General features: G+C 41.8%; 1 protein-coding gene across 4 annotated transcripts; it reads right to left on the bottom strand.

Moving 5' to 3' along the window:
* Window positions 1–255: 255 nt before the first annotated feature.
* On the bottom strand, window positions 256–24,422 carry LOC102797472 (vinculin-like). Of its 4 annotated transcripts, XM_006800708.3 has the most exons (23): window positions 24,010–24,422; window positions 17,900–17,970; window positions 16,663–16,813; window positions 15,995–16,103; window positions 15,023–15,145; window positions 13,334–13,494; window positions 11,510–11,600; window positions 11,270–11,417; window positions 10,983–11,136; window positions 10,527–10,702; window positions 9,439–9,629; window positions 9,004–9,030; window positions 8,539–8,738; window positions 8,122–8,250; window positions 7,832–7,981; window positions 7,603–7,711; window positions 7,199–7,501; window positions 6,989–7,113; window positions 6,207–6,392; window positions 4,973–5,149; window positions 3,860–4,063; window positions 3,681–3,785; window positions 256–2,141 (listed from the first exon to the last, which is right to left on the bottom strand). In XM_006800708.3, the coding sequence occupies exons 1-23, from the start codon at window positions 24,175–24,177 to the stop codon at window positions 1,995–1,997; spliced, it is 3,405 nt and encodes a 1,134-aa protein (XP_006800771.1). In that variant the 5' UTR covers window positions 24,178–24,422; the 3' UTR covers window positions 256–1,994. The 4 variants fall into 4 exon arrangements, with proteins under 4 accessions (XP_006800771.1, XP_087706373.1, XP_006800773.1 ...); XM_087850247.1 differs by lacking the exon at window positions 4,973–5,149; XM_006800710.3 differs by lacking the exon at window positions 9,004–9,030.
* Window positions 24,423–26,300: the final 1,878 nt, after the last annotated feature.

Genomic DNA, 26,300 nt, shown 5'->3' with positions numbered 1-26,300 from the left:
AGTCTGAATGCACAACATGCAGTAGATTGACTACCACTGCAGAAAACCACACCAAGAGTCAATTCTGTCAGCCTAGAACAGGAAACAGAGGCTACAATTCACACATTCTCAGCCAAACTGGACAACAAGGGACCTGGTTTGATGAGCCTGACTCATACCTGGTATTTTTTTCAGATCATTCTCTGTAAACCCTAGACATTGTTATGTGTGGTCATGAGTTTTTCTAATACTTAGAACAGAGAACAAGAGGCCAAGTCCAGTCATCATTATAGTCTTTTATTCTTCTTCCAAGGCACAGCAGATGTGTTGGCAGAGCTAGAAGCTATCAGAATACATTCGGGGTGTGAATGAACACATCAGGTGCACACGCAGATCTACATTGTGTCGCTCTCAGTGAATAGTCAGTGCTGCTACATGCTCAGTAGGCCCAAATAAAAGTGAAAATGCGGTTAACATTCTGTGCTGCAATCCAGAGCTTTGTCCATTAGTGTCATTTGGACTGCTCACTACTACTGCTTAAATGAAAAGACTTCATATACAGGTGCATACAAATTCTCCACTGTTAAATTAAAGGAAATAAAAATATGCATTTGCTGACTGACTGCATGTATTAATGTAAAAATATAATGTTTAATCCCAGATGACAACAAACTCATTTTAAATATATTTTAGTGTTAACCTAAAAATAAAATCTACGTTGCTAGGTTGACAATATTGCCTGATAAAAAGAGTTGTCTTGTTTTCAAACCACCGGGGTCATCTAAAAAAGGAAACAAATGGATTTTTCAGATGATGCTTTAGAGCATTTAACGTGGGACTACTGAGCTCAAACAGAGGGATATCTGGATATCTAAAAAAAACACCCAAACAATAAAAGGATGCTGCCTAAAATCATCAGCTTTGCTAAAATTTCCAAACAGTTCAACTGTTACAAAGAGTGCAGTACAGTGCAGCACTACAAATAGATTACAAAAAAAATGCAAAGCAGAGTAAAACATTCATATCTTTTGGCTAAAAATAAACAGACCTTAAAAAAAGCACTCCGGGTCCTCTACAGAGGACGGCACTGTCTGCAGTAACCTGGAGTTTGAGTGTTTAGAAGCTCACAGTAATGTAAAACAAATCCTTTGGCATTGATCACTGTGGAAGTTCAACAAAAATGAAAACACAGAACTGAAAACACACATTAAAAATATATCAGTTAAGCTTGACTTTGACTTCAATGTCACACATACTGCTGCTGTCAAGTGAAAACCCGTGAGCTGTAGTGTCAACCTCCCAAGAAACAGCATAGTCACTAACTACCATATATTTTATTCTAATCATACAATTGCTTTAAAACTGTCTCATTTGTATTCATAACACCTTTAAGTTCTTCAAGTATAAAATCATTGAAGTGATGATGCTAGAACTTCTGAATTTGTAGATCTTTAGTTTAGAACATTTATTGTTAAAAAGTAAACAGGAAGGAAAGTGAGCTCCTCAGCTCGCTCCAATACTCCCGACTTTAGAGTCAAACTGAGTGAATAAAGCTAAAAATCTTTCATAAAACAAACAATTATTGTATATACAATAGACAATAAGAAACTCACTGAAAAAAACTGAATGCAAAGTAAACGTCCTCTAGGAGCATTTTAGTGTCATAATTCGCCTTTAGAAAATAGAAAACATTTTCATGCAAAAAATATATACCTGAACTTTGGATAAAGTCTTGTAACACAACATACCAAAAATATACTTTAAAAAACTGTCTCCGATATACCTGTGCGATTCCGCTCACGCCATTAAAAGAAACCTGCATGGGACCAGATCTAATGCTTCCTGGTGCAAACACCCAAACTACAGTGGAGAATGGCTCAAAATCCCGCAGCTTCCTCTTGAAGTGCACATGCTTACGCTTAATGCATATGCACATTGCTACTTTACTCGAGGTTTGTGCTATTGAAGCAAAGTTTTAAAGAAAGAGCATCATCCATGTCAGTGACCAGGTATGATTATTGGTACCAGGGGGTCTTCCGCACCCATCGGAGGGTGAAGCCCGCATCGGTGCGGATCTTGATGGAGGCTGCTTCTGCTTCTCTCACCGTCTCCTTCACGGACTGCATCAGATTCTGGGCGTTATGGACCAACATCTCTGTGGCCTGGTGAGGCAAACAAAGCAGTAAAATAACAGCTGAAAGATCTGTCACAAATTTTGGCCATGACATGACTAATCCACCTTAAATGCAGAATTTTTTAAAAAAAATTAAGTGTCCCATCAGTTACATTTGTTCAGTAATGCCAAACTACCAACTCAGCTTTTAGTGTAATAACAGGGACTGCAGTGTGTAGAGCTTTTCAAGTTTGAAAAGACAGCTACGGCATTGAAGTAGCACTTTGCTTTCTGCAGACGCTGAGTTTATGGATAATAATAGAAAAAAAGGTTGGATTGTGCATCACTGTGAGGTACAGTTGGGGTAAGAAGTTTACTTACAAATGTCATCTTAATTTTGAGCATGTATTTTAAATTATTTCTTTGAACTGTTGCAGGGTGAAATGATTGTACAGCATACATCTTTAAAAAACAAGACGTGACAAAGACACAAACACTGACACAAAACAAAAGAAGATTGTTGATTTGTGTCTCTGTGCTTTTTAATATTTTTCTGTTCCAGGTGTTTTTTTTCTTACAGTTGCAACATTTGTGCTTTTCTATTTGTGCTCTATCCTTTTATTGTACTTTGTCCCATTTTTTCCACTGTTCCTTTTTCTTTCTTTCCTATTTTTTCTCTTGCCTGTCAGCTTAGAGATTGCCATATTATACATTTACTGTAATAACAGAAACAACCCAAACTGTCACCGTTCAGGAACAACCCAGGAACCTCCAAGGTTCAGGCCTGCCGTGAACAGGAAACTGCTGGAACACCAGTGTTACTGTGCACAGTGAAGCAAGGTGATTAAAGGTGTCATTGGAAAAACTGAAGGCGAGGCTTTCCAATCTAAGAACACTGTACCAACTGTCAAGCATCATGGTAGTTGTAGCATGTTCTTGGGCTTGTTTTACTGCCAAATACAGTGGACAGTGGATGAAATAATGAAGAAGGAGGGCTACCCCTAAATCCTTCAGCTTCAGTTCAAACTAACATCTAGATGAAACTTGGACACAGCTGGATGTTCCAACAGGACAATGATGCCAAAATAACATGAAAACTAGTTTAAAGTGAGTAAACATCAAGGCTAACATCAAGCCCTGACTGCAACCCTACTAAAAATTTGCGGATTACACTTAAAAGTCCATGCCTGGAAACCAATCAATCTAAATGAACTTCACCAATTCTGCCAAGAAGAGAGCCAAAAATGATACCAGAAGTTTGATGATGATTACCAAATGCATTTGATCAAGCTGCAACTTGCTAAGTGACATTAAACAAACATTAGTAGGTAGGGTATGTATATATTTGAGCCTGTATGTATACTTTTGACCTTATGTGGATGAGAGAAAATCCTTCATAAATTCAAACTTGTGCATAGGTTCTTGCTTATTAAAGTCATTAAATATGTATGCTGCACAATCACTCCACTCTGGGAAAAGAACAGCTCAAAGAAATCATTAAAACGCCCAAAATCCCATGACATTCATGCCCATGACGGGTGAATTTAGATTTCTGACCACAACTGTATGTGCTTTGTTATGCGTTTACCTGCTCTGACTCCTCTTCACTAATGTTTGTCCGCCCCAGCATGGTGGCTTTGACAGTAGAGAGGATCTTCAGCTGAGTACTGATGGTAGGGATTCGTTCACAAACCTTTGGCAGGAAGAACAGATGTTAGATGTTTCCCATTGAAGACAGAGTGCGCTTGTGTCTATGCAAATCCTCACCTGCAGCAGGTTCGTTCTGATGCGTCTGTCAGTGCACTGTTTGGCCACTTCTTTTGCCAGTCTTGTCACCTCATCTGAGGCCTTGGCGATGTCCTTAGCGCACTGGATCAGTGCTCGTTTGTTCCCGCTTCCACCACGCACCAGCCGAGACATTTCTGCCATCAGCAGAGCCATCCGCTTGGCTGCGGCTATGATGTCATTACCCTGTTGAAGAATGGGGATGTAGAAAAGGAGGAAGCAGTTAAAGCTGTCAACAGAGAAACATGGTTTTGGGAAACCAGACATTAAAATTCTAGTGTTTTGTATTTTTACATTTGAATTAAAATTAAATGCAAGCATGTTTAACAGGAGAATGCATGCAGTCAGTGCAAGTTTCCACATACTCTTCAATCCTCAGTGAAGAAGATATTGAACATTTTATTCGATTTTTAATTGAGATTTTCATTTTCTTTGTGTCATTAGAGTCAACCTGAAGTTAGTACACATGAGGTGATGTTAAAGTGATTAGTACTAGGGGCTAAAAAGCAGAAGCAGGTGACCAGAGTGGGTAAGCAGGCAATCTAATGTCATATCTAAATCACCCAGAAGTCTTTGGGAAACTGTCATCCTTGGCTTCACAGGTTGGCCAGACAATGAAAGTCTGACAACAGAGGCAATGATGAGACAGAGCGTCTGCCTCCTCCTTTGAACCGCTTTACCCAAACATGAGCTTAAGGGCTTGTGAAGCCAGTACCAGTTTATCCACGTGGTGCAACAATCAAACCTGACATTCCCACAGTCCTCGACGTTTTGTACAACCATTGCATGGCATCAGCATTACCATTTGTGTAACCAGGTCTGAAAATAATGCAACAAGAGTAAAACAGCAGCTGCAGCTGGTTGGAGTTTTCCATTGGTAGTGGCAGATGCAGAGCTCAGTGTTCAGACAGCCCCCGGTGGGTGTTTCCTGTCCTGCGGGGCTTTCCTTGTGTCGTGCATTTATCTCTTTGCATGCGTGGGTGTACGTGCACGTGTGTGGGTCAAACAGTACCCAAAACACTTAGAGCCTTTTACACATACTGTTTGATCCACATGTGGTTGTGTGTGCGCTCATGTGCATGTATGTGCGCAGACCTTGCTGGACCACTTGCGCGCCTCCTGGTGGAGAGACTGGGCAGCTGCCAGAATGGGTTGATTGACAGGCTGGTTGGATGGCATCAGCAGCAGCTCTGGCTCATAGTCATCCTCACCATCAGTAAACTCATCTTCATCATCTACCTCCCTCTCCTCTACTGCCTCCTCATCTTCAGGCTGGGCCAGGCAGTGGGGGGGTTTGTTGGTGGTGGTTGGAGGATTGATGGGGATGGGAAGGAAAGGGAGGGAGGCAAAAGGGGTGGGAGGAGGAGGAAAAAAAGGAGGAATGTGGAGAAGAAGGGGGGAGTGGAAAGCCAGGGATAGCAGGAGGGAAGGAAGCATGGGAAAAGGAGGCATTTAGTATAGTATGAGAGGCACTGGGTGGAAGAATAAAGGACAGGAGATTTACAGGAGGAAGGAGGAGCGTATTCAAGCAAGGTAAAGGTGCAGGGACAGGGGAGGTGAAACTGCACACATAGGCACAGACGATTTAGATGGGGGGAAATTAAAACGAAAGAGGAGCTGGTTTGGGAAGGCAGCGGGTGGATGATGTGCCTTACTCTGAGGCGGTGGCTGAGCTGAGAGTTTATAACCTATTTGCATAATCAAACAAGGTCTAGTGCTGAGTTGGCAAACTGGGTGTGACCCAACACCAGAGATGTCTGGATGTTTGCGGATAGTTTTTAAAAGACACACAAAACATCTGTGGAAAAACTGTTAGCGGCGCCATTAAGGGGAAAATGGTTATCAGCTCCACAAAGATAGCAAGAGGGCATTATTCCTAGTTATTTATACAGATTAGCTGTTCCTGTGTACAGTTCTTTTACACACAAACACACACACACACACACACACGGAACATTGACAGCCACAGAGATATGAGGAAAGACGAAGTAGATAACGTCTGCTGTAAGTGGAGTGTGCTTCTGTAATATAGATTTGAGGCTGGGATTTCTCACTGCAATATCTCATATTCACTTCGTGCATGTTGAGTGTGCACGTGTACACCGTGAATAAAGTCACATGCTGACACTTTGAACAGATGACAGTTTCCGGTTCCCCTCTGAAAATGGAATCAAGCAACCGATTTCCATATTTCAGGACCAACATAATTTCAAGAATTTCAGGTATTTTCTTTAGACAACTAGCCAGCAACTAACTAGAAATCATGACTTTAAAATTAAACACAGATGTTTGGCTAAATATGCAAATATGCGTGTTTGTGTGAACTGACCTTGCTTGACCACTTGCGCGCCTCATCGTGCAGCTGCCTGGCTGCCACCATCATGGGCTCACTGAGCACCTCTCCAGCTTTCTGCTCCGGGAACTCCTCGTCCTTTTCCTCTGGAGGAGGAGGCCGAGGCGGAGGCACTTCCCCCTCTGGTAACGGAGGTTTGGGTGGTGCCTGCTCATCACTAACCTGAAAACACACAAACATGTAGTTCATAATAATTCATAGACATTATTCCATCATACTGCTGTTTGATCCTAATTTGCTTGGGTCTGACCACCATGCATAACAATATGTGATTCACAAGTATATTTAAATTCAGTTTTATTGATATAAAATTCACAAAACCGTTTCCTCAAGGTGCTTTATATTGTAAGGTAAATCCCTACAATAATACAAAGAAAACTCCAACAATCAGAGGACTCTCTATGAGTAAGCACTTGGCAACAGCCGGAAGGAAAAACTCATTTTTAACAGGAAGAAACCTTCAGCAGAACCAGTGTATGTATCAGAAATTTGTATTTTTATCAAGTCGGGACAAAAAATATTATATTTAGGTCTAAAATAAATGGAGACAATCAAATTTAAATCATAGAAAAAATATTCTTGGCTGTCATAACCCACTCATGAGCAATGTGAAGACCCTGTTTCAGAAAGTTTGTTAACCCCACGTAAAGGAAGACTGATATATTTCCCTAAAACACTGGAATCCCAGTTTAATAGTTTAACTACTACTACTAAAGTCTACTGTGGAAATAAAGTGTGTTATGTTTGAATGTGCTCACATGGAGCTGATCCAAGTCAGGAGGTGGAGGAGGAAAGTCCGGCTCCTGGGGCTGAAAGGCTTCTCTAACTTTTCCGACTGCAGCCAGGATCCTCAGACACGAGTCCAAGTAGGCTTTCTGCAGAGCTTTGAAACAAACAGCGAAAACATGGTAAATAAACCTGAGTCATTCTTTATCACTCATTATATTAAACATGTTTTTCTCCTGTACCTTTATCTTGGATGTTCCCTGCCACCGCCTTGGCGTCCATCACCATAGGCGAGATGGTGTGCGAGAGGATGTCTGAAGCGTGTTTCACAGTGTCTCTGAATCGTGGGTCTTCAGAGTTCTCAACTTCCCTCTTAGCCACCAACAGGACCCGATTAGCTCTCCTTGCTATGCTTGTTGCCCCGGCAACAAGCATTTGGGGCTGAACATTTGCCATGGCAACTCTGCACTTGTCGATGTCTTTCTTTATCGCCTCCTCAGACGCATCTAGCAGAGATTTGGTGTCGATAGCTTCATCCACTAGACCTGGGAGAGAAAACACAGATAAGCACGCCTCTGTAAATCCTCTCTCATGTGCAGCAAGGTAATATTTTAAGCAGCACGAGAAACGCTGAGAAAATCCACACCGGTGAGTCTCTCCACATTGTCGATCCACTGGTTCTTCATGGTGTCAAAGTGTTCATACGCCGCTTTGTTCCCAGGGTTCTTCAACAAGATCCGAGCGGCAGACGTTACCTGGATGTGAAAACAAACAAAAAAGTAAACAAGTCACGCTCAGACTGTATATAACACCTACAGGTTTTATCTTGATACGTGATCATGCAAATCAGGGGCGGCCAAATCAAACAGAAGTACCTGTGGTGTGAGCTCCCTAGCATGTTTCACAGCAGCATGGATGCCTTCTACTGTAGTCTTATTGGCTGTTCCCACAGCAGCAGCCTTCTCTGCCGTTGCCCCCAGCCGACCTGCGTGGGTCTCAAAGTTCCCTGCGCGCTCTTCAAAAACCTTTCACAAACATTAGCAGCACTTCAGTCAAAATGTAGACATAATCAACCTCCCACGCCACACAGCTGAGCCATGGTGTCTATTAGTGGAAACAGGTGAATGGGACGTGTTATTGGTGCTGTGTTTTGTGCATTACTGACCTCTTCTCTGTTTGGTGCATCGGGAGGTGCAGTTGCAGCCACAGCCAGCAGTTTGATAGGTGTGGTGGTGTCACTGAAAACATCAGACACCTCCTGGGTCATCACCTCCTGCATGCGCTGCCTCAGGTCCTGGATGAAGCAGAGATTGTTGCATAAATCCACCAGGGGGAGCTCTGCACCAGCACTTTCAATGAAATCAACATTACTGAGTCTTACACTATGCATCCTCAGTCCCCATGCTTTTGTTATATTGGCTGCACCTTTGGATCAAACAGAAATCGTGCATTTTCCCCTTTTCCACGATTTTTAGTCAGGTATATTTTGTGTATTTGGAAACTTGTTTACATATGATTACAGGGGAGGTTGTGTTTCTGCATTAATTTATTTATAGACTAAATGTGCATGCTTGTGAGATACCTTAAGGGTGTCCTGCAGCTGTGCAGCTGTAGCGCGTGCATGAGGAGCCTCAGCCTCTCCCCTGCCAGCCATGTCTGCCAAGGATGTCATCAGAGCCTCTGTTCGGTCACAGCGCCCAATCATATCCTGACGATACGGGCCTAACAGGCCTCCTGCCAGCCTCCTCCCTTCCCCAACCATTCCTCTGATTGCTGCCTGACCTAGAGAGTAACACAGGGTAGAAGTCACGCTCTAGATACCTCAATCACAACCCATATTTAGATATAAAAGTATCGCTTTTTCTTTTTGTTGGTCACAGGGACTAAAAATACAAAGTGAGAAGTGATGTCATTTCTTGCAACATCAATAGTAGGATGCTATAGTTTGCAGTAAATGCTAATATTATATAGTTTCCAGGAAGTTAATAATGTTACTAATAATAACATGTTTGGTTATGTCTTCTAAGAAAGCTTCATAGAGAGATACCTGTGTTCCACTGTAGCATCTCACACTCTGCTCCCATACGGAAGCATGGGACAGAATAGGAAACAATCAAATGACAAAGCAGGAAGACTGCAATAACAAAGCATGAAAACAATACAAGAGTCCCTGAATGACTAAACTAGTCAAGTTAGTCAATCAGTGATGCACAAAATGCATCATTGTGGGCATTTAAGGAAACAGCACAGTCATTTCTGTGCCACGCAATCACATTTCCTGCCTGAGTAATTTTACAGTTACCTCACTGATCACAAATGCCTAACATCCCCAAAGAGCGATATTCGCTTGGTGTCTGGTTTCTTTTACAATCCGTCCATCATCCACAGAGATGCACAAAATGCGCTGGAAGGTCAGGGTGTTTATTTTTGAGACAAACTACTGCATCATCACTCCCTAGAGCAGTCATCCAGCACCACTTACCTACTCCTCTGTCGTCCACTCCAGGGTTGTTCACCCAACGGAGGGCCTGCTCCATCTTGCCCTCCAAGGTTACTGCAGGCTTGGCTGGTCTCATGTTGGCTACGGCGCGGTTGGTTTTAGACTGCAGGGTCAGTAGCGCCGCCCCAATCTGCTTAGCGAGTGCACGGGCCTCAGGACTGTCACCTTTACCCCTGAGACAGTAACAAAGATAGACAACTTGAGAGAGAGACAAAAAAGCATAAAAGACTTAATATAGACTATAAAATAACACTACACCCCTGTTAGATACCACCAAAAAAGAGAAATACCACTTTTAAAGCCTAACATTGCTTTTTTGTGTAGTAGAAATAAAGACAAAACATTTCTATATGTGTATGTCCAGATTATTAGACATAAAACTACAAGTTCTGGTCAGGACAATAATTCAGGGCACAGTTTAAGAAATGCCTTTATCATTCTTCTAAGAAAAGAAGAACAAAGTCAGATTCATGTATCACAAAATCTCTTTTTATGACCTTGCACAGCCGTTTTGACTGGATACCGTAATGCAGTGATAATATCTCTACTAAATTACACATTGTAAAAGTACTATCTGTTCCAAATGCGGAAATCATAGCCACATTTTCTACATTTTTTACCTTCAAAGTGCAGATCCGTATTAATTAGAGCATATCTAGGTAATTTGTTCAGTGTTTGAAATTGAATTTGCTTTATGCTCAATAAATGCAGCTGAAGACCATTACAGTTATGTTCCTAAAAGCAACTAATCTTCATCATCATCTTCACCATCATCCACTGAGCTACAGAAGCATTTGGATTAAAGTCTGTTGTTTAGTTAAGTGGTATTTCCCTTTAAATTCCCCTCCACAAAAACACCGTGACACCGTATTCAAACAGTTTAAAACCTTTTTGGAGGACTCATGCCCAAGGTTGACAGGCAACAACATACTTTCCAGGTGGGTAAAATATGCCACCTATTGGTGGCATGGGGTTGCAGTTTGAGTCTATGGAAAGAGTGTCTAAGTATTACGTATAGTTTTCACAATGCACGTGTCATCGAGCATGAGAAATGTGAGGTGAAACCGTACTGTCTGCGTAGCTCCATAAGCCTGGCGGTGAGTCCTGCGATCTCACTTATGGAACGCAGGATGTCGTCCCTCTCTTTGGGGTCTTCGCATAGATCGGCGATGCGTTTGGCTTCTGCAAGGAGCGCTCTGATGTTCTCCTCCCCCTCGGGACCGCCGTGAGGATCAGCCAGCCATGCCTAAATATGCACATGTGCAGTATGACATATGAAATAAGTACATCTTTTGACACATGTCTCACAGTAGAGCTTCTACAATGTGAAGGGGCTATTTACTAGTGAAGATTTTACCCAGTGGGGTCTCTCTTTTAAACAATAATAATTCTGAGAGAATTTGTAAAGTATTAACTGCAACACTTGCTTGGAAAAGCATTAGAGAAGTAGAGAGTCGGATTTGCTGGAATAAAGCAGTTCCCTGGTTAGTGTAGCTCATTCTGATATTATTGTTGTTCTATCTGACCTGTGCAGCATCCAGCCTCCTGGCAATAGCCTGTTTGGCATTGATTAGAGCCTCCAGTCTGCGAGCAGCACTGTCCACTTTGCCAAATAACAAGTCTAAGCCCTGCGAGCACTGGCCGGCACGCTGCACACACCCCGGGGTCGGGCCTTGGCCTCTGTTAAGAACAACAAAGACACTCAGCTGAGGCTTGACAGCTGAATACACAATTCAAATGCGCACCTAATCGCACACCATGGACAGAGGATGGAAAACTGTTTAACTCACACGTTCTTGCAGAAAAACCCTACCTAGCTCGTAGATCAGTGACCTGGTCAGTCATTTGTCCCAGAGCCTTAGTGGTCGCCAGTATGTCTTTCCTCTCCTTCCCAGCACACAGCTCTCCCACCTTACCAGCTTCGTCCAGTATTACACGCAGGGCCACCTCACCAAGGTCTCCTGGAAACGACAGACCGCCATGGCATGACATTCACGTTTGACGATTAGGTGTTTTTAGCTGAAGCCACAATAGATAAGAAACAAACAGCCACCTGGCTGTCCGTGAGGGTCTTTGAGCCAGCTTTTAGCTTGTGCCATCTTTGACTCAATCAAAGCCAGAGATCTCTTCAGGGCCTCCATATCCTGAAGTAAAGAGAAGAGATGTGTTAAAGAAAAATATATTGCTTTCATTACAGAAAAAAGACACTTTTTATAAGTAGTTACAGTTTTACAGATTATTTGTTGTCATAATTGCTATCTTTACGAAAACTCGGGCACATCTAAATCTGTTGTCAGTATTTATGGGTTGAGGATGGTGTACACAAGACTGATGAAGTGTATAGGACTAACAAAATAAACTTTAAATCCGATGTTCACTGTAATGGGGAACTGTATTACCAGCTGTGTAGCTTTCTGATTTTTGGATAAGGTTTTCTAACTGTGAGACTTTAATTTCCAGTGTAAAGCTGGACTTGGCTCACATTTGTAAAGGCTATTTTCTTGTGGGAAAGTTTCACACATAGATGTATACATTAAAACTGCCTCATATAAAACCTATATTTTGGTTTATCCAGTATTAAATGGATGGTGGCCTGCAAGCTATGAAGTCTTAAATGTGGGCACTAACAGCCCAAAATTGGTTTTATTAATATTAGTCAATGAAGTCGTATTACATTATTAATTTCATGCTGTAAAATGGGTTCTATGTTTTACACAGAAATCACCACTTTTTACAATGTCTTGCTAAAAATAATTCCTTATTATAAAGGAGAAAATAAGACTAAGTGACTTAATCTAAAATGTCACAGACTCTTTCAGTGCTTCAACCAGGAAGGAGAAAAAAATGTTTTTTCCAGTTCAGAGAAGAATGAACCTCTTAAGTGGAAGCGTTCAATACAGCCCATCCATTATGGATGGATCTGGACACCAACCAGCTTATTTCTATAATTCATGACCCGAGAGGACGGCAGTCATCGCGTGCCAGCGGTTTCTCTCACAAACTGACAGTAAGTGCTTATCACAGCTCATACACAGCGGTACAGACACAAACAGACAGATCATTATCAAAGGAGGCTGTGTGCAGAGAGAAACATGCAGAGTTACAGGTTAGACGAGTGAAACAGAGCTTAACTTTGGCTTAAATTATCTCAATGCACAATCTCTAACTGATGCCCAAAAATTACTTTTTCCAAGCATGTATATGCAGCCAAAGACAGCGTCTTATTGTGCTACGATGGTCGATCGTTGACAGCGTAAACACGAGACAATACACGAGAAAAAATACCATGACTGACGACAGGTGTTAAAATAAATAACCGAGCTGAGAAACTTCTGTTTCAGGCCGTTTGACTCGAATGGACGTCTGGAGACAAACAGATATGCACATATGACAATAAAGTGATGAAGTATGTGTGCTGTACATCACACATCAGCCAACAGTCAGTGGACTGAAACACAAAACACTTACTGTCAAATACCAGCATGACAGATAATAATAATAATGTAAGCATGAGGACATATTGTGTCTCCTTAATCTCTCACACACATACACGCTTGCATGCTGGAAACCGCTGATGGGGAGAGAAACAGGCTTACCTTCTACAGGGAGGAAAAGAATGGAGGAGGAAGGTACAGAAAGGAAAGGAAAAAAAAGGAAAAACCAGGAGTTATACTAGCGAGCAAAAAGAAAAAAGTGACAGAAAGTGAAGAGTGATTTTTTTTTCAGAGATGCAGCTCAGTGAGGTTGTATGTATGCAAGCAGGCACGCCAGCGAAATCTGATTTAGGTATGTGGGGATTATTTTGTGGGTTGTTTTTTTTAGGTTTGTGGGGTAAAATGAGAAAAATCATAGTCTTTAAATGCAGCACAGGTTGTACCTTATTGGCCCAGGCGTCTTCATCCCACGTGGTGAGCTGCAGGACTCTTATGATCTCATTAATTTCAGCGCTCATCTTTTCAAAAGTGAACCTTCGGTTTCTCTCTGCCTCCTCAACCCCGGCACCTCGACTACTCTTCGTTGCGACAAAAATCTTTATAGCTGAGGAAAGAAATAACAGTATTTATGTTTACACTCAGGTAGGACGATATATTCAACTTAAGATGAAGTGCTCATTTAATCTAAGAATCTATTGTGGCAAATAGAAATGACCCACTTTAAAAAATAAAAGCTTTTAAAATGCTGATGTTAAATGACCTTTGTGGCAGCACTAACATGCTTGGACTGATGGTGATTAGTGCAAGTTTAGTATTTTCTCTCTTTATAGGCATTATTTTTCATATCTACCAACTTTTAAAGGATGGGGATTAAAATCTTAAATAGTCTTCAGCATCTTTAATACTATTATAATTGTTATTTTATAATAATTATCTAATAATGCTACTGGCTCTAAAAGCAAGTGTAGACCCATAGACAAACATTTTTCATTTTCATCTTCTCAGGTATCTTATTTGATTTAATGTCGGGTTTTTTGTTTTGTTTTTTTACTATCCACTGTTTAAAATATCAATGTACCTAGCAAAGTTAACTGATCAATCCCTAGTTTGACCCTCTTATCCAGTATGGTCATGAAGAAAAAAAGGGGAAGAATGCAATGGATAAGTCTCAACACAGTGGTCCAAAACCAGTTAGTGATCTCCCAGTGGTTACATACATTTCAATACACACTACAGGACAAAAGTACCAGTATCGCCTTTGCATTAAACCTACAGGAGGAGCTTAGCCATAGAAACCCATGCCACGAAGCTCCTGGCGCACAGTTTTTGTGCTGATGTTAATGCGAGAGGAGGTTTGGAACTCTGCAATTAATCAGTAAAGAGAGGTTTGGCAGCTTTCACCCCGCACATGGTCTGAGTCTGTGTGGTTGAGTTTCTGTGGTTCTGTGGAATATCAACTGAAGAATTCTCACAAACTGCCTTATTGCAAAGGTGGCATCTTATTACAATACCAAGCTTGAATTTAGTGAGCACTTTAAAACCATCCATGCTTTCACAAATGTTTGCAAAGTCAGAGTCCATAGCTTGGCATGTGATCTGATACACCCGTGGCAGTGGGACTGAAAACACCTGAATTCAATGAGACTGAACCAGTGCAGCAAATGGGGGGCAGTAAAGCCAAATCAATAAGCTCAAATGTCCTGTATGCTAAAGAGCTTCAGAAATGCTTTTTAGGTGTCTATCTATCTATCTATCTATCTATCTATATATCTATCTATCTATATGTATAGAGAGAGAGAGAGAGAGAGAGAGAGATTATTTTTTCTTTTTCTCTTTTAGTTGCCAAATAGTTCTGTAAAAAAAAAATGTTTATTCAGATTTTTATGACACTTGACCGTGTAGTCTCAGTGCATTCAAGTAGTTGAAACAGTATTCCTCTTCTCTGTTGGTTGGTGCAGAGTATAAGAGTAGCGCAGCAGAGATGTTTGTAGGCGATGTATGCGCGCAGTCACACTCACATCCCCATCCCCAGCATTTAATGACTGTAATTATCTGCGTTGCTATAACAACTCTTGGATGCTCAACGATCTGTGCTGTCGTTAGCCCACACATGCGCAGCCACGAACACACACCTGAGATAAGAACGGGCAGCAGCTCTTTGACAGTGTTCATGGAGCTGACTAGCATCTGTCTGTGCTCTTGGTGTGTCAGCTCCTGCTGCCTCTCCTCTATCATCTTTGACATTTTGGTCATCCCTGAAAAAAAAGAAAAAAGAAAATGTTATTGACTTTGGTTTTGGCACTGCTTTAAGTATGCTTGAACAATCAAAGGCTAAAAGCTTCCCCCAGTGTATACGCTAACTGAGCAGTTCCAACACAAACATTGTAACTTCATGAACGACTGATCTCACACAATGAAGGCATCAGTCAAGTGGGAGAAAACGTTTGGCATCAAATTTCCTCCAGCTCATTATGCCACGCTGCACTGACAACACAATTGACCTGTTGCCTCTGGTGATAAATAGCCTGTTTATGGTTCTCCTGTCAGTGAAAAGACTCTGATCCTTAATCAAAGCATTTTAGTGTCAGAAGAGCACTCAGCGGTTAATTTAGCTGGCAGGTGGATCTTTAAACTAAAGAGTCGTGTAAAACAAAAGTTTGTTGTCCCGTTTTCTGCTTTATGAAGCAAACTAATCCGAAAAACACAGTTTATAACAGCTCTGCACAAATTATTCAGCAAACATTCTTAATTACTATAACTTCTGTTTCATTATCAGTGAATCTGACGGTTATTGCCTCGATTAATTCCACCTTTAAATGACTTTTTGCATTTTCTAAGCCTCAATCTTTAAATATGATATTCTAAGTCTAGGCTTAGTCTAGGCTTTATTGGGGACAGTTCCTACCTCTTTCCAGTTCCATAACATTTATAATTTCTTTATTTTAAAAAAATTAAAATGAGTAAAAATGTACATGCAGTTGCAGTAGTATTTTGAATCAGGGCTCTTATTTTTAATTAACCTGTGTGAATCTTTACTTTACTAAAGTGACATTTTAAGAACCACACAAAGACTTTCTCACAGAGTAGTGGGGATAAAACTTCACCTGGTCCGAGGTTCTTGGTGTATGTGATGAGGTCTTCCATGGTCTCCACCACCTCAGCTACTGCCAGATACTCCAGGATACCTTTACACACTCGGATTATCTTACGTACCTACAACACAACACGGACACAGTCTTAAGCAGATGCAGGCGTAAAACAAAAGCCACATTTTAATATGAGAACAAGGAAATTCCTTCTTTGCAGGAGCTTTTTTTAGCCTGAAGTTACTCAGTTTTTTGTGTGTCTGTGTGTGTGGGCTTGTGTGTCTGTGTGCGTGTACAGTCTTGTGATGTACGTCTTGTGACTGTGAGAAGCTGCTCTTTCAAAAATGAGGCTAGTGATGGTGCGCATAATCGCGTGCCCAATGTGATTCCACTTATTGAGATGCCATTGAACAATCACACAAGAGTACACACAAACAAACCCACCAAACTCACACTTACGCACACACACACGCATACACGCCCTGAGTTATGACAGAGGGAAGTCATTTGATCTCAGTGATTAGATCTGGGTGCATCTGAGACTCCATTACAGCTCTAAGCTGAGTTCCTTCTTCCTCTGTATGGCTATATAAAGCTTTACTTCCATGAAAGATGCCACACCTCTGAAGTAAGAGTGATTATGAGGACACACACAAATTTAAGACGGCATGCACAAACAGACACACCTCTGCCTCGTCGAAGGTAAGGAGCAAGTCGGATGTTCCGGACAGTATCCCTCTGGATCCATCGATCAGGTAATCTCGTGCAGGAACAGAGTAGGGATCCGCTTTCAGCATCTGAGCAGCTTGGACGAGCTTAGAGCATGAATTCTCCACCCTGAAGACACACAGCAGACTTAGGACTCATACTGAACACATGCACACCTACCAGTCAGTCACACTGCATCAGACCCGAGAGACATCAAGGAAAACCAAACCAACACACAGGCGAGATGTGAGGCTGACAAGGTGTCAGGCTAAGCAGCCCACACAGTAGGCAGCGTGTTGTACACTTTGAGTTTTTCACTATTTATTTGGCACTCGAAGGATCACAATTTGAGAAGGCCTTCTTATTAAAACCTGTGGAGACTTGAGACATATTTAAATTGGCTCAAATGATGCAACCTTCAATTCAGAGTTTGCAATCTGCTTTTTAAATAAAAAAAGGCGGTTTCATTTGCAATCCTAAATTTCTACTTCAGAGATCAGTGATTACGATAGATTTTTAGGAGCATTCAAATAAAGCCCGGTCCCTTCTCTTTCTGACCCCCATTGGTTAGGGTATCAATGGCTGCTGGTTCATCTATATTTAGGTAGGTTCACATTCCCACATGCTCCCTGCTAAGCCCTGTGAGTGAGATTTATGGTTTAGTGTCCCATGTATGTGTGAGTGAGCTGTGAGAGTGGTATGTGAATCTGATTGAGGTCTGGACCTTTTTAACGTAGCTGAAAAACGATTAGAAAAAATATACAAACAAGCAATGGAAAAAAAATATGGCAGAGACAGACAGATGATATTACTGGAAATGTAGAATATGCATGGACATAAATGCAAGAAATATGGGCAAGCAAAAACAGCGAGGTCTGTGAGCTCCAGAACTGCTGAGTAGCTGCTTTCAGCCAGCACCCGGAGTTCATGTCAGCTCTTTGGATGCAAGCAGGAAAACAACAAACAGCTTCTCAGCAGTCTGGAAGCTGGAGCCGGACGGTCACTCGGATCCGGTCTCAGAAGTGGCTCTTTGTTGTAGCTGGGAACACAGCCACGTTTCCTAATGTTAAATGGGCTGAAATCTTTTTTTTTCTCTTTTTAACAAGTTCTCTGTCTGTTCGCTGAGATAAAGTGGATTTGTTGCTCATAATTTTCTCTCTGGATGTTTCTGTGAGTGACAGAGAAACGCACACAGTGCTTCAGAGGCAGACTCACTTAATAAACGCAGGAGGCATGTCTCTCTTCATCACCTGGTCCTCGGTAGTTTGAACCGTTTCCTTTCCCACCTGCAGCACACACACAAAACCACAGACAAATTATCATTAGCTCCTGCAATACAGGAAGCAGTGTTCAAGTACTATTAATAGCATGACAGGTGAATGAGTATGTATCAATTCACACCTATTTCAGTCATGCATGCATGTCATATCTTTGCCTGAGGGGAAGCGGCTCAGGCTTGGGATGATTTTGTGGTCTGTTTTTATACACAGAGGCAGGAAAGACGTTTAATGTTGCACTTCAAAAGCTCTTTCAATCTTCAGATCATGGCTCCATGCTGGAGATCTGCAGTGCTGACTTTATCTATTCATTAGTATAACTCGCTAGCTTTGCTTAAGCAATTTAAACATTAGCAAGTAATCATCCATCCACGCATCCATCCATCCTCTTCAGCTTATCCAGTTCAGAGACTTGGGGAGGCTGAGGCCTTTCCCAGCTATCAAAGTAGACCACAAGTCAAAAAAGAAATATGCAACTGACTTCAAATTTGTATTTTGTTTGACAGCTAAGATTTAAAAATGCACACCGTGATCTAGTTTACATAATATTTTAAGTTGATGTGTCAGAACTGTCTGCTTTGACTTATTAAGCTTTTTTTTTTTTCCTGTTGAGGTGGAATTATTTTAGAAAGCACTGGGATTTTATTACATGTCTGGTATTAAAAGCTTTACAAGTACAAGTCAGGGCATTTAATCTTCCCCAAAACTAGAAACTACATCAGTAACAGATATATAATGAAGAGCCTTGATGCACAAAATCACAGATACAATCATCAAAGATAAGGTATGTACTAAAGTTCAGTATTCCTGCAGAGGTTCTGACTGTTTGTTAATCTGTGAAACAGAAAACTTGCTCTGACCCAAACAGACACACACTTGAGATGCAATTACAGTGAGATGATGACATCAGTCTCCCTGCTGCTGCATCACTGAAATTTGCTTAATAGAGTTTCTGGCTCCAGAGAATCAGGAAGCAGCCATCGCACACTCTGAGCCCCAACCCTCTTCCCTCTTCACATCTTATGATGGTGCTTTTATGACATTTATGGCTGCTGTAGGGATTTTAAAATCTTTGCGATGCACTCCATTTTTGGTCAGTGCATAACGCTATCATCATCATTATTGATTTTTTTTTAATGTGAAATGCTTAAACAATGAATCCGTTTCAAAGAAGTGACATGGAAGTACCTGCGCCCCCAATAAAATGTACTTCATGACCAGTCTAACTGCTCAAAATGTTAAGTACAGCTGTCCTAAAAAGTATTCACACAAAACTTCTAAACTGCAATTAGATATTTTCTTTAGAAAAAAAAAAGATTTCATTTGAGAACATTTGGAAATCACCATGTAAATGTGAACTAGACATAGATGGATAAAATGAATGTTAAACTCCATCCTTAAAACAATGAGCTATGCCTGTTGCACTGACTTTACAGATCTACTATAAATTACATGCTACATAATCAGTAAAATGGTGCCATGAAAATGATAGATATAAGTGATGTAAGCTCAAAACTCAGTGATCAAAGCTCAAGACTTTTCTAACAGCTCAACAGTTTCAACATAGGATTCAGGATCCTCAACAGTTTGATTTGCCGTCACGAATGCTGAGACTGAGATACTTAAAAAGAAGAGCAGCTTTTTGGACCTACTGATTAAAACAGAGAAAACTGAACGCTAGGTGCTATCAATTCACAGTTAATTTAATATAGGATCTACAAGTAAGCGAGAGTACACAGGAATTTCTTTAATGGAAGCTAAAACAATTATTTATGGGACAGAAGTGGATCTTTGAGCAGAATAAATATGAATATTTTCTCCAGGAGATAACAAAGGTGTTTCTTCTTCCAGAAATGCACAGAGCACACGTGGGGTAGAGAGGAGGGAAAAAACTTTAATGATTGTTTTCAGATGCATAGCAAGTATTTTACCATTTTAAAACCTAACTATATATGTTTTGTTTTTCTGGGTTTTTTTCTGTGAATGTGGTGCTTTGTTTACTCAAGTAGAAAAACACTATATAAGAACCAGTCCACTTTACTACCAACTTTGTTTGCTATATGGCAATAGATACTTACAGTATGTCTAAATGTAATCTGAAAATGGACAGGAAGTCCTAGCTGAGTAGCTGAAGCCGTCAGTTTCCCTGTTTGGGAAAATGAAGATTTTGTTACACGAAAATGTGAGGAAAGTAGCTCCCCAAGTAGAGCATGTCCTCCTGATTAAACCCTGCAAGTGAACTCAAAGAGTGCCATCAGGTGACTGATCAAAGCGCTGTGGAGAGCAGAAGAGCTGCCTGTAAGCAGCAACACTTGGTATTGATTATTCAATACATTATTAATGCACAGTTAAGAGGTTTGCTGATAGTGTGATGTGTGTGCATGTGTGTGGGTTGTTTTTTGTGTGTGTAGTTGTACATCCTGCAAGGTGGGACTACTTTGGCAGGAAATGCAGCTGTCAATCACAGCTGTCAGAGCGGGTGTATAGATCAGAGATATTACCTCTGATGAGCGTGCAGCTGACATTTCTGTCCAATCTGTGAATGATGGCTGATCTTTTCTCCCTGCCACTAATAATTATTTTAGAGAACATCTTGGTGGCCTGGGGTTCACAGACTGTGGCCACATGATCCCATGCTGCTGCATGCCATATGTCCTCTGTCAACCGCTCTTTTTAGCTCTGTTTTGGTCTCCACTGGGAAATATTTGATTCATTAGCTTCTACTGGTTTTCATGCGGTAACCAGACCTTTAATGACAGTGTGCGCAAGAACTTGTACTAAAGAATAAATAAATGAAAAAGAAGAATTTTTTTTTCTCATGGAGTAAAAAAAAAACATTGTTGTGTTATTGTGAGCAGAAAGATCCTCAAACCAAGCTGTGAAACATAATTTAATTAGCTAAAATACAAATTAAATACTATATTTTTAGCAAAGGTTCATACTGTATGTTAACTGGCACTAAGACTCAGACTGTGTGTCAGTTTTTTACATATTTTCCTTTGACAAATACCACTCACACCGAAATTATAAAAAAACAAAACAAGCAAACATGTTCAAAACTAAAAAAAAAAAAAAAAAAAAAGGGGGGGGGGGAGAGAGAGAGAGAGAGAGAGAGAGAGAAATATCTTACAAATCGACAATAACTCTGGATGATTCATCACCGTGCCCCCGGTTCCTCTTGCCCATGAATTTCATTTGCTTTTATTATATAGATTTGAAACTATACATCAGTTTCAAATCTGTAAACTATTTATCAGCTGTAAGACTTTATGTCATAATACAGCTTTATCCATGAATAGATTTAAGGCACACTGGAAAGCAGAGAACATGTGTGGACACATAGCCAGAAGATTTTTCCCGGGTCTGCCAAAGAACAAGGAGAGATGGCTCATATTTAGAGCCGGCTGAGAAGAGTTTGTGTGTGTGTGTGTGTGTGTGTGTGTGTGTGTGTGTGTGTGTGTGTGTGTGTGTGTGTGTGTGTGTGTGTGTGTGTGTGTGCGTGCATGTGTGTAGGGGGCTGGAGATGGGAGGGCAGACCATGATGCTTGGCAGGGTCTGGTCTGAAAAAGCCAGAAACACTTTCTCTCCCTCACAGCGTCCAAGCCAATGTGGATGTTTTGTCCATCCCTTACCAATCATGAAAAATTCTGCATCTTCCTGCAGCCTCCCTCCTCTCCCTCTCTGTCTTAGTCTGCTCACTTCCATCAGCGTGTGGTTACTTCACTCAACGGTAAATCTATTTATTCCTTCCTCCCCTCCCCTCCCCTCCCCCAAACATACTCAGGGTCTGTGCTGACTCCTTGAGGAGCAGACACCTTGCAAACTCCACCAAGCTCACACTTTTAGGCACATAAAAAACACCAACCGTATCTTTCACATCTTTTAGTCGGATCTGCATCAACCCACGCACAACTTCTGATGGATTGAGACAGACACTATCTTTGCAAGTGTGTGTGTGTGTGTGTCTCAGTGACCTAGATTTTAAGTAACCCCCTACAGCCATCCCACTGTGGACGAGGTTAACAGTGAAACTGTATCAGTGTGCAGTGGGACTCTGTGGTGGCATGTTGCTGTATACTGTGTTATATCTTAGTTCAAATTGCACGAGCGTAGAAGTGATTCACCTTTCTAAAATAAAGCATATGTGTGCGAGTCTCTTACATCCAATTAAGTGTATCTACCCAGCAACCAGCTACTGCTCGTTTTACAAGCTCAGTTCTCAAGCGCCCTTTGTGCTCGCTTTCAACACAATCTTGTCACCCACTTCATAGCTCTCGTTCCTCTGTCAGTGAAGCAATCATCTTGTCTGAGAGTACAACAACTCTCAAAACTTACATCCCTATAAATATACCACTATAGAATGCAAAGTGGGGAAAGATGCAGGCTTTATTACTTTTAGTTAATCCCTTTTTTATGCTTCCATCCTACCTACCAACATTTCTTCTGTCTGACACCTTTTTCCCCCCCCTCTGTGCTCAGCCCTGATATCTTCACACCTCGCAACTCCATCTGAGACCCATCAACAAGCCTGAGGCTGCTATTAGCCTCCTTCTGCTCGCTGTCTGTGTGGATCAACTGAATGGATCAACAAGGACAAGCAGAGACAGAGGAGCATGCCTGGTAGCAATGAGACATCAAGGACTTAATCCACTTGGAGGGTATTGGATAAAGGATGGGGTTTTCATTGTGGCATGGCGCAGTGTTCGAGTTCAAACTGAACAGCCTGGGTCATTATCAGTTAATGAGATATTTATCAAGATGATCTTGTGTGTCCTTGCACGGGAAAGAGTGGACTGCTATTCAAGAACCACAAAAGATGTCACTCGTAAGTTTTTTTCACAGGAACACTACACAAGTTACTAATTGTGCAACCTATCCCACCATCGCATCCACCATTTGTCTCGGAAAATGTAGGCACTGTGCAGCAGATCAAATTTTTAACATTTAAGGAGCAATGATTTCAATTTAGTGTGTCGTTTCTATTTAAAACATGACCAGAGAAGCAATTACTAATGAACGTGAAACCAGCTTCTTCTCTGTAAGAAGTCCTCCTGTCTGCTGCTATTTTCTCTTAAGTGAGTGAAGCCAGGTCACCCCAGCATCAATGCAAACGTCCAGGATCAGCATTAATGATGTGGCCTCTATTGATTTTCTCCCAGGCAGTGCGTACAGAGGGGACATCAGTGACTGACTAAAGCTTAGCTCTCTATAAAAATCGACCAATTAGATTCCACAGGACAGAGAAGAAAGACAGCGATGGTGTAAGTGGAAAAGTGGAGGGTCAAAGAAGCTTGAAAAAAGAACAAAGAGATGAGCAAAGGAATAAGAGATGAGGTGGGAGTCTGATAAATGACCAGAGTGTTTATATAGTCTCTGTGGAGTTTATTACTACAGATGGATGAGTTTCATAAACTGCAAAGTCTGCAATAATCTAACTTGGGCTGTTGAAGCTGAGAGCACAAAACCTACAGTACACAGGTCCACCTACGACACAGCAGGACACACACACACACATACACACACATACACACACACACACACACACACACACACACACACACACACACACAGGCATGCTTTTAATTTAATCACCACTCATTTCTTCCGCCCTACAAACTTCATTGACCTCAGCTGCCATCTGATTACAAATCTCAGCAAACTTTGCTATGTTGTGTTGCTTTGTTGTACTACTGTAGGAACTACTGTACGACCCCGTTAAAACATGCACGAGCGTTAGCTGGGTGTATGACAGCTTTATGCAATTTTAATGGCAAATAAAGACCAAACAGGGATTTAACTCCGTGAACGCAGAAGCCCCACAGAAAATAAAATGAACCGATATTAGCATATGATAGGTGCAGGGCAGTCTGCTGACCTGCTATTCTAATGATTTATGACACATTAAACAGACGCTGTCACACCACTGCAACAGCCAGTCTCCAGAAATATCGCTTTTCTGCAGGTTGAAAGTTTGAGTGGTAAATGTCACTTCATGCAGGCACTTTGCCATTGAGCTCATACTGAACTGACGCCCTGATTCAAACTCACCCGCACAAGGTTGCTGACAGCAGCCTGCACAGCGGCCACCGGCACCGTCAGATCCGGGATGGCTTTACCGTCTACCTCCCCCTCCTCGTGCATAATGACCAGGTGAGAGATCTGCTGGGCCACTGGCTCCAGGATACTCTCGATGGTTTTGGTGTGAAACACCGGCATCGTGAACGACTTTTTTACCGCAGCCCCGACAGAAGAAGAAGAAAGGCGGCTGGTCGCTCCAGCACTGATGGTCTCCCTTATCTCTGCTTCTTCCCTCTCCTCCTCACCGACAGGAGGACAAATACCGAGTTGTCAGCCCAGCCCCTGAGAGGAAACCCTCTCCTCCCGGTGTGCACCGTCTCCTCCGTAGAGCTCTTCGGTAAAGGCTGGACTCAGACGGTTGGTGTTCTCCGGTGGGAGCGACCCAAATCGTGACAGAAGGAATCACCGCCCTCTGTCCAATCACAGCGAAGGAATACAGCTGCCAAGCTGGTTGGTGTTGGTGCGCATTGACGCCTTCCCTGCACACACACACACACACACACACAGTGAGAGCTCTTCCCAAATGACGTCATGCATGCCAATAGCCCCCAAAAAGGGAAAGTGTTGGGGTAACTTATGCTATTATGATTCAAGATAAGGGGTGGAGGCGCGCAATATCAAGGAAAGAACAAGGGAAGCTTGTAAACATATTGAGCTGTGACTCCCTGCAGACTCATAAAGGTCAGCTTTACATCTGTGAGACTGTAAGGGATAGAAAAGGGAGCAGGTTCTGCACCACCTAGTAGGCTCTAGTGCAGAATTTTTTTTTTGTTGGTGTGGTTTTATGAAGCTTTGAACATACATCTGACATATGATCTCTGTCCATTAAAAGGTGGGTCAGGAGTTCATGTCTCTAGGCCTCAATGTGCAGGTCTAAATAAAGACCAAGGATTCAGCTTGCTGCAGTCTGGAGCTGAAAGGAGTCTCAAAGATTACAGCACAGCACCCACATGCTGTTTCTCTGCTTCTGGACTTTGGTGCTGAAGATAGGCTACTTAACAACCCAAGTGACAATGCTCATGAATGTCATTTATGCCTGCAGTTCTCGCTTGTGTGTGCATGCTTGCCGGCTTGTTTGCTGTCCATGCACCTCACAATTGAATCTCTGTTAGGGAAAGTGGCGAACCCAGCAGCAAAAACTGCAGTATTTATAACCTCAAGACCCCACATTAACCAAAGAGCCTGCAACCAAGTGTGGATGCATGTGGACAAAAGGTTAACCCCCCAAATCAGACATAGTGGACTGGTTAGAAATGACCCCACAAATGTCCTCTCATCTCAGGAATTGTCCTTAAAGAGGAGTAAGAGTTGTACTCACTGCATCTCCAAACCTTATATGGACTGAGGCAGAGTAGGAGATGCAATAAAGTAAACTGGTGTCTATGAGTAATTGAGGAGGGGTGGGACAGTCTCTGATTGGCTCCAGTAGCCCTGCTGTGAACTATCTGTATATGTGGACTTGTCCAAACAGACTTTGAAAGAAAACATTGCTGCAGGTTGTTAAGAGAGGCTTTAGAGTATGTGCTCAGAAATGACACAATGACCAACTGGATGTTATGGTTGTTCACAACAACGCTGTGTATTCTGATGCTTTCATTGCACTTAATCTGCGTATCATGGCTGGAGCAGTGATGCTTAGTACTCCCTTCAAATATTTCTTTTTGAGTGATTGTTGTTGTGGTATGTGGTCATATTGGGAGTCATGCTGTATGTCTGAGAAGATATGAGGTTTGGCCACTGTGCAGCTGAACCATGTTTAGTAGCACTGCCTTCACTTGCACATAAGCCACAGTTTCTTACTATACCACTACAACATGCAGTGCTGTGCAAATGTCTTTAGTCACCCTTGATCTAATCAGATGCTTTTCAGATAGTGTTACATGGTAATGCATGGTACTTTTCTATGTTCTGTATCCCATCACTTTTGAAAAGATTTCCTGTGAAAGATTTCCAAACCCTGACGTTTTCTCTGCTGTGGTTTACAGTAGACATTCACTGCTGTGCTTTCTCCTGACCTGCTCCATACATATTAACAACAATTTTAACCAAAAATGGAAAATTTGGATCCATCACACCTGTTTGAACTGCGTCTTGTGTAATTTGGCATACCTCAGCCTTTTCTCCCCCATTCCTTCATCAAGAATGGCTTCTTGACAGCCACCGTTCCACTGAGACCATTTCTGATAAGGCTTTAGTGAAACGTAGATGGATCACCTGAAGGCCCAGTTGTATTTTTCACGTCTGGTGTCAGGGATTTGCTG

The sequence above is a fragment of the Neolamprologus brichardi genome, chromosome 13 (assembly GCF_056152115.1).
Source record: "Neolamprologus brichardi isolate AB-2024 chromosome 13, ASM5615211v1, whole genome shotgun sequence".
NCBI lineage: Eukaryota > Metazoa > Chordata > Actinopteri > Cichliformes > Cichlidae > Neolamprologus > Neolamprologus brichardi.
The sequence above is the reverse complement of the archived record's forward strand: the minus strand, read 5'-3'. Positions and strand labels throughout refer to the sequence as shown.

What these genes read in the sequence shown, in the direction of transcription:
- LOC102797472 (XM_006800708.3), bottom strand. Translation starts at nt 24,177, where the DNA reads ATGCCGGTGTTTCACACCAAAACCATCGAGAGTATCCTGGAGCCAGTG. An exon ending in ATGCCTCCTGCGTTTATTAA is followed by an intron (nt 16,814 to 17,899) that starts GTGAGTCTGCCT and finishes GTGTGTCTTCAG; the next exon opens with GGTGGAGAATTCATGCTCTA. An exon ending in CTAGGGAGCTCACACCACAG is followed by an intron (nt 7,712 to 7,831) that starts GTACTTCTGTTT and finishes TTTCACATCCAG; the next exon opens with GTAACGTCTGCCGCTCGGAT.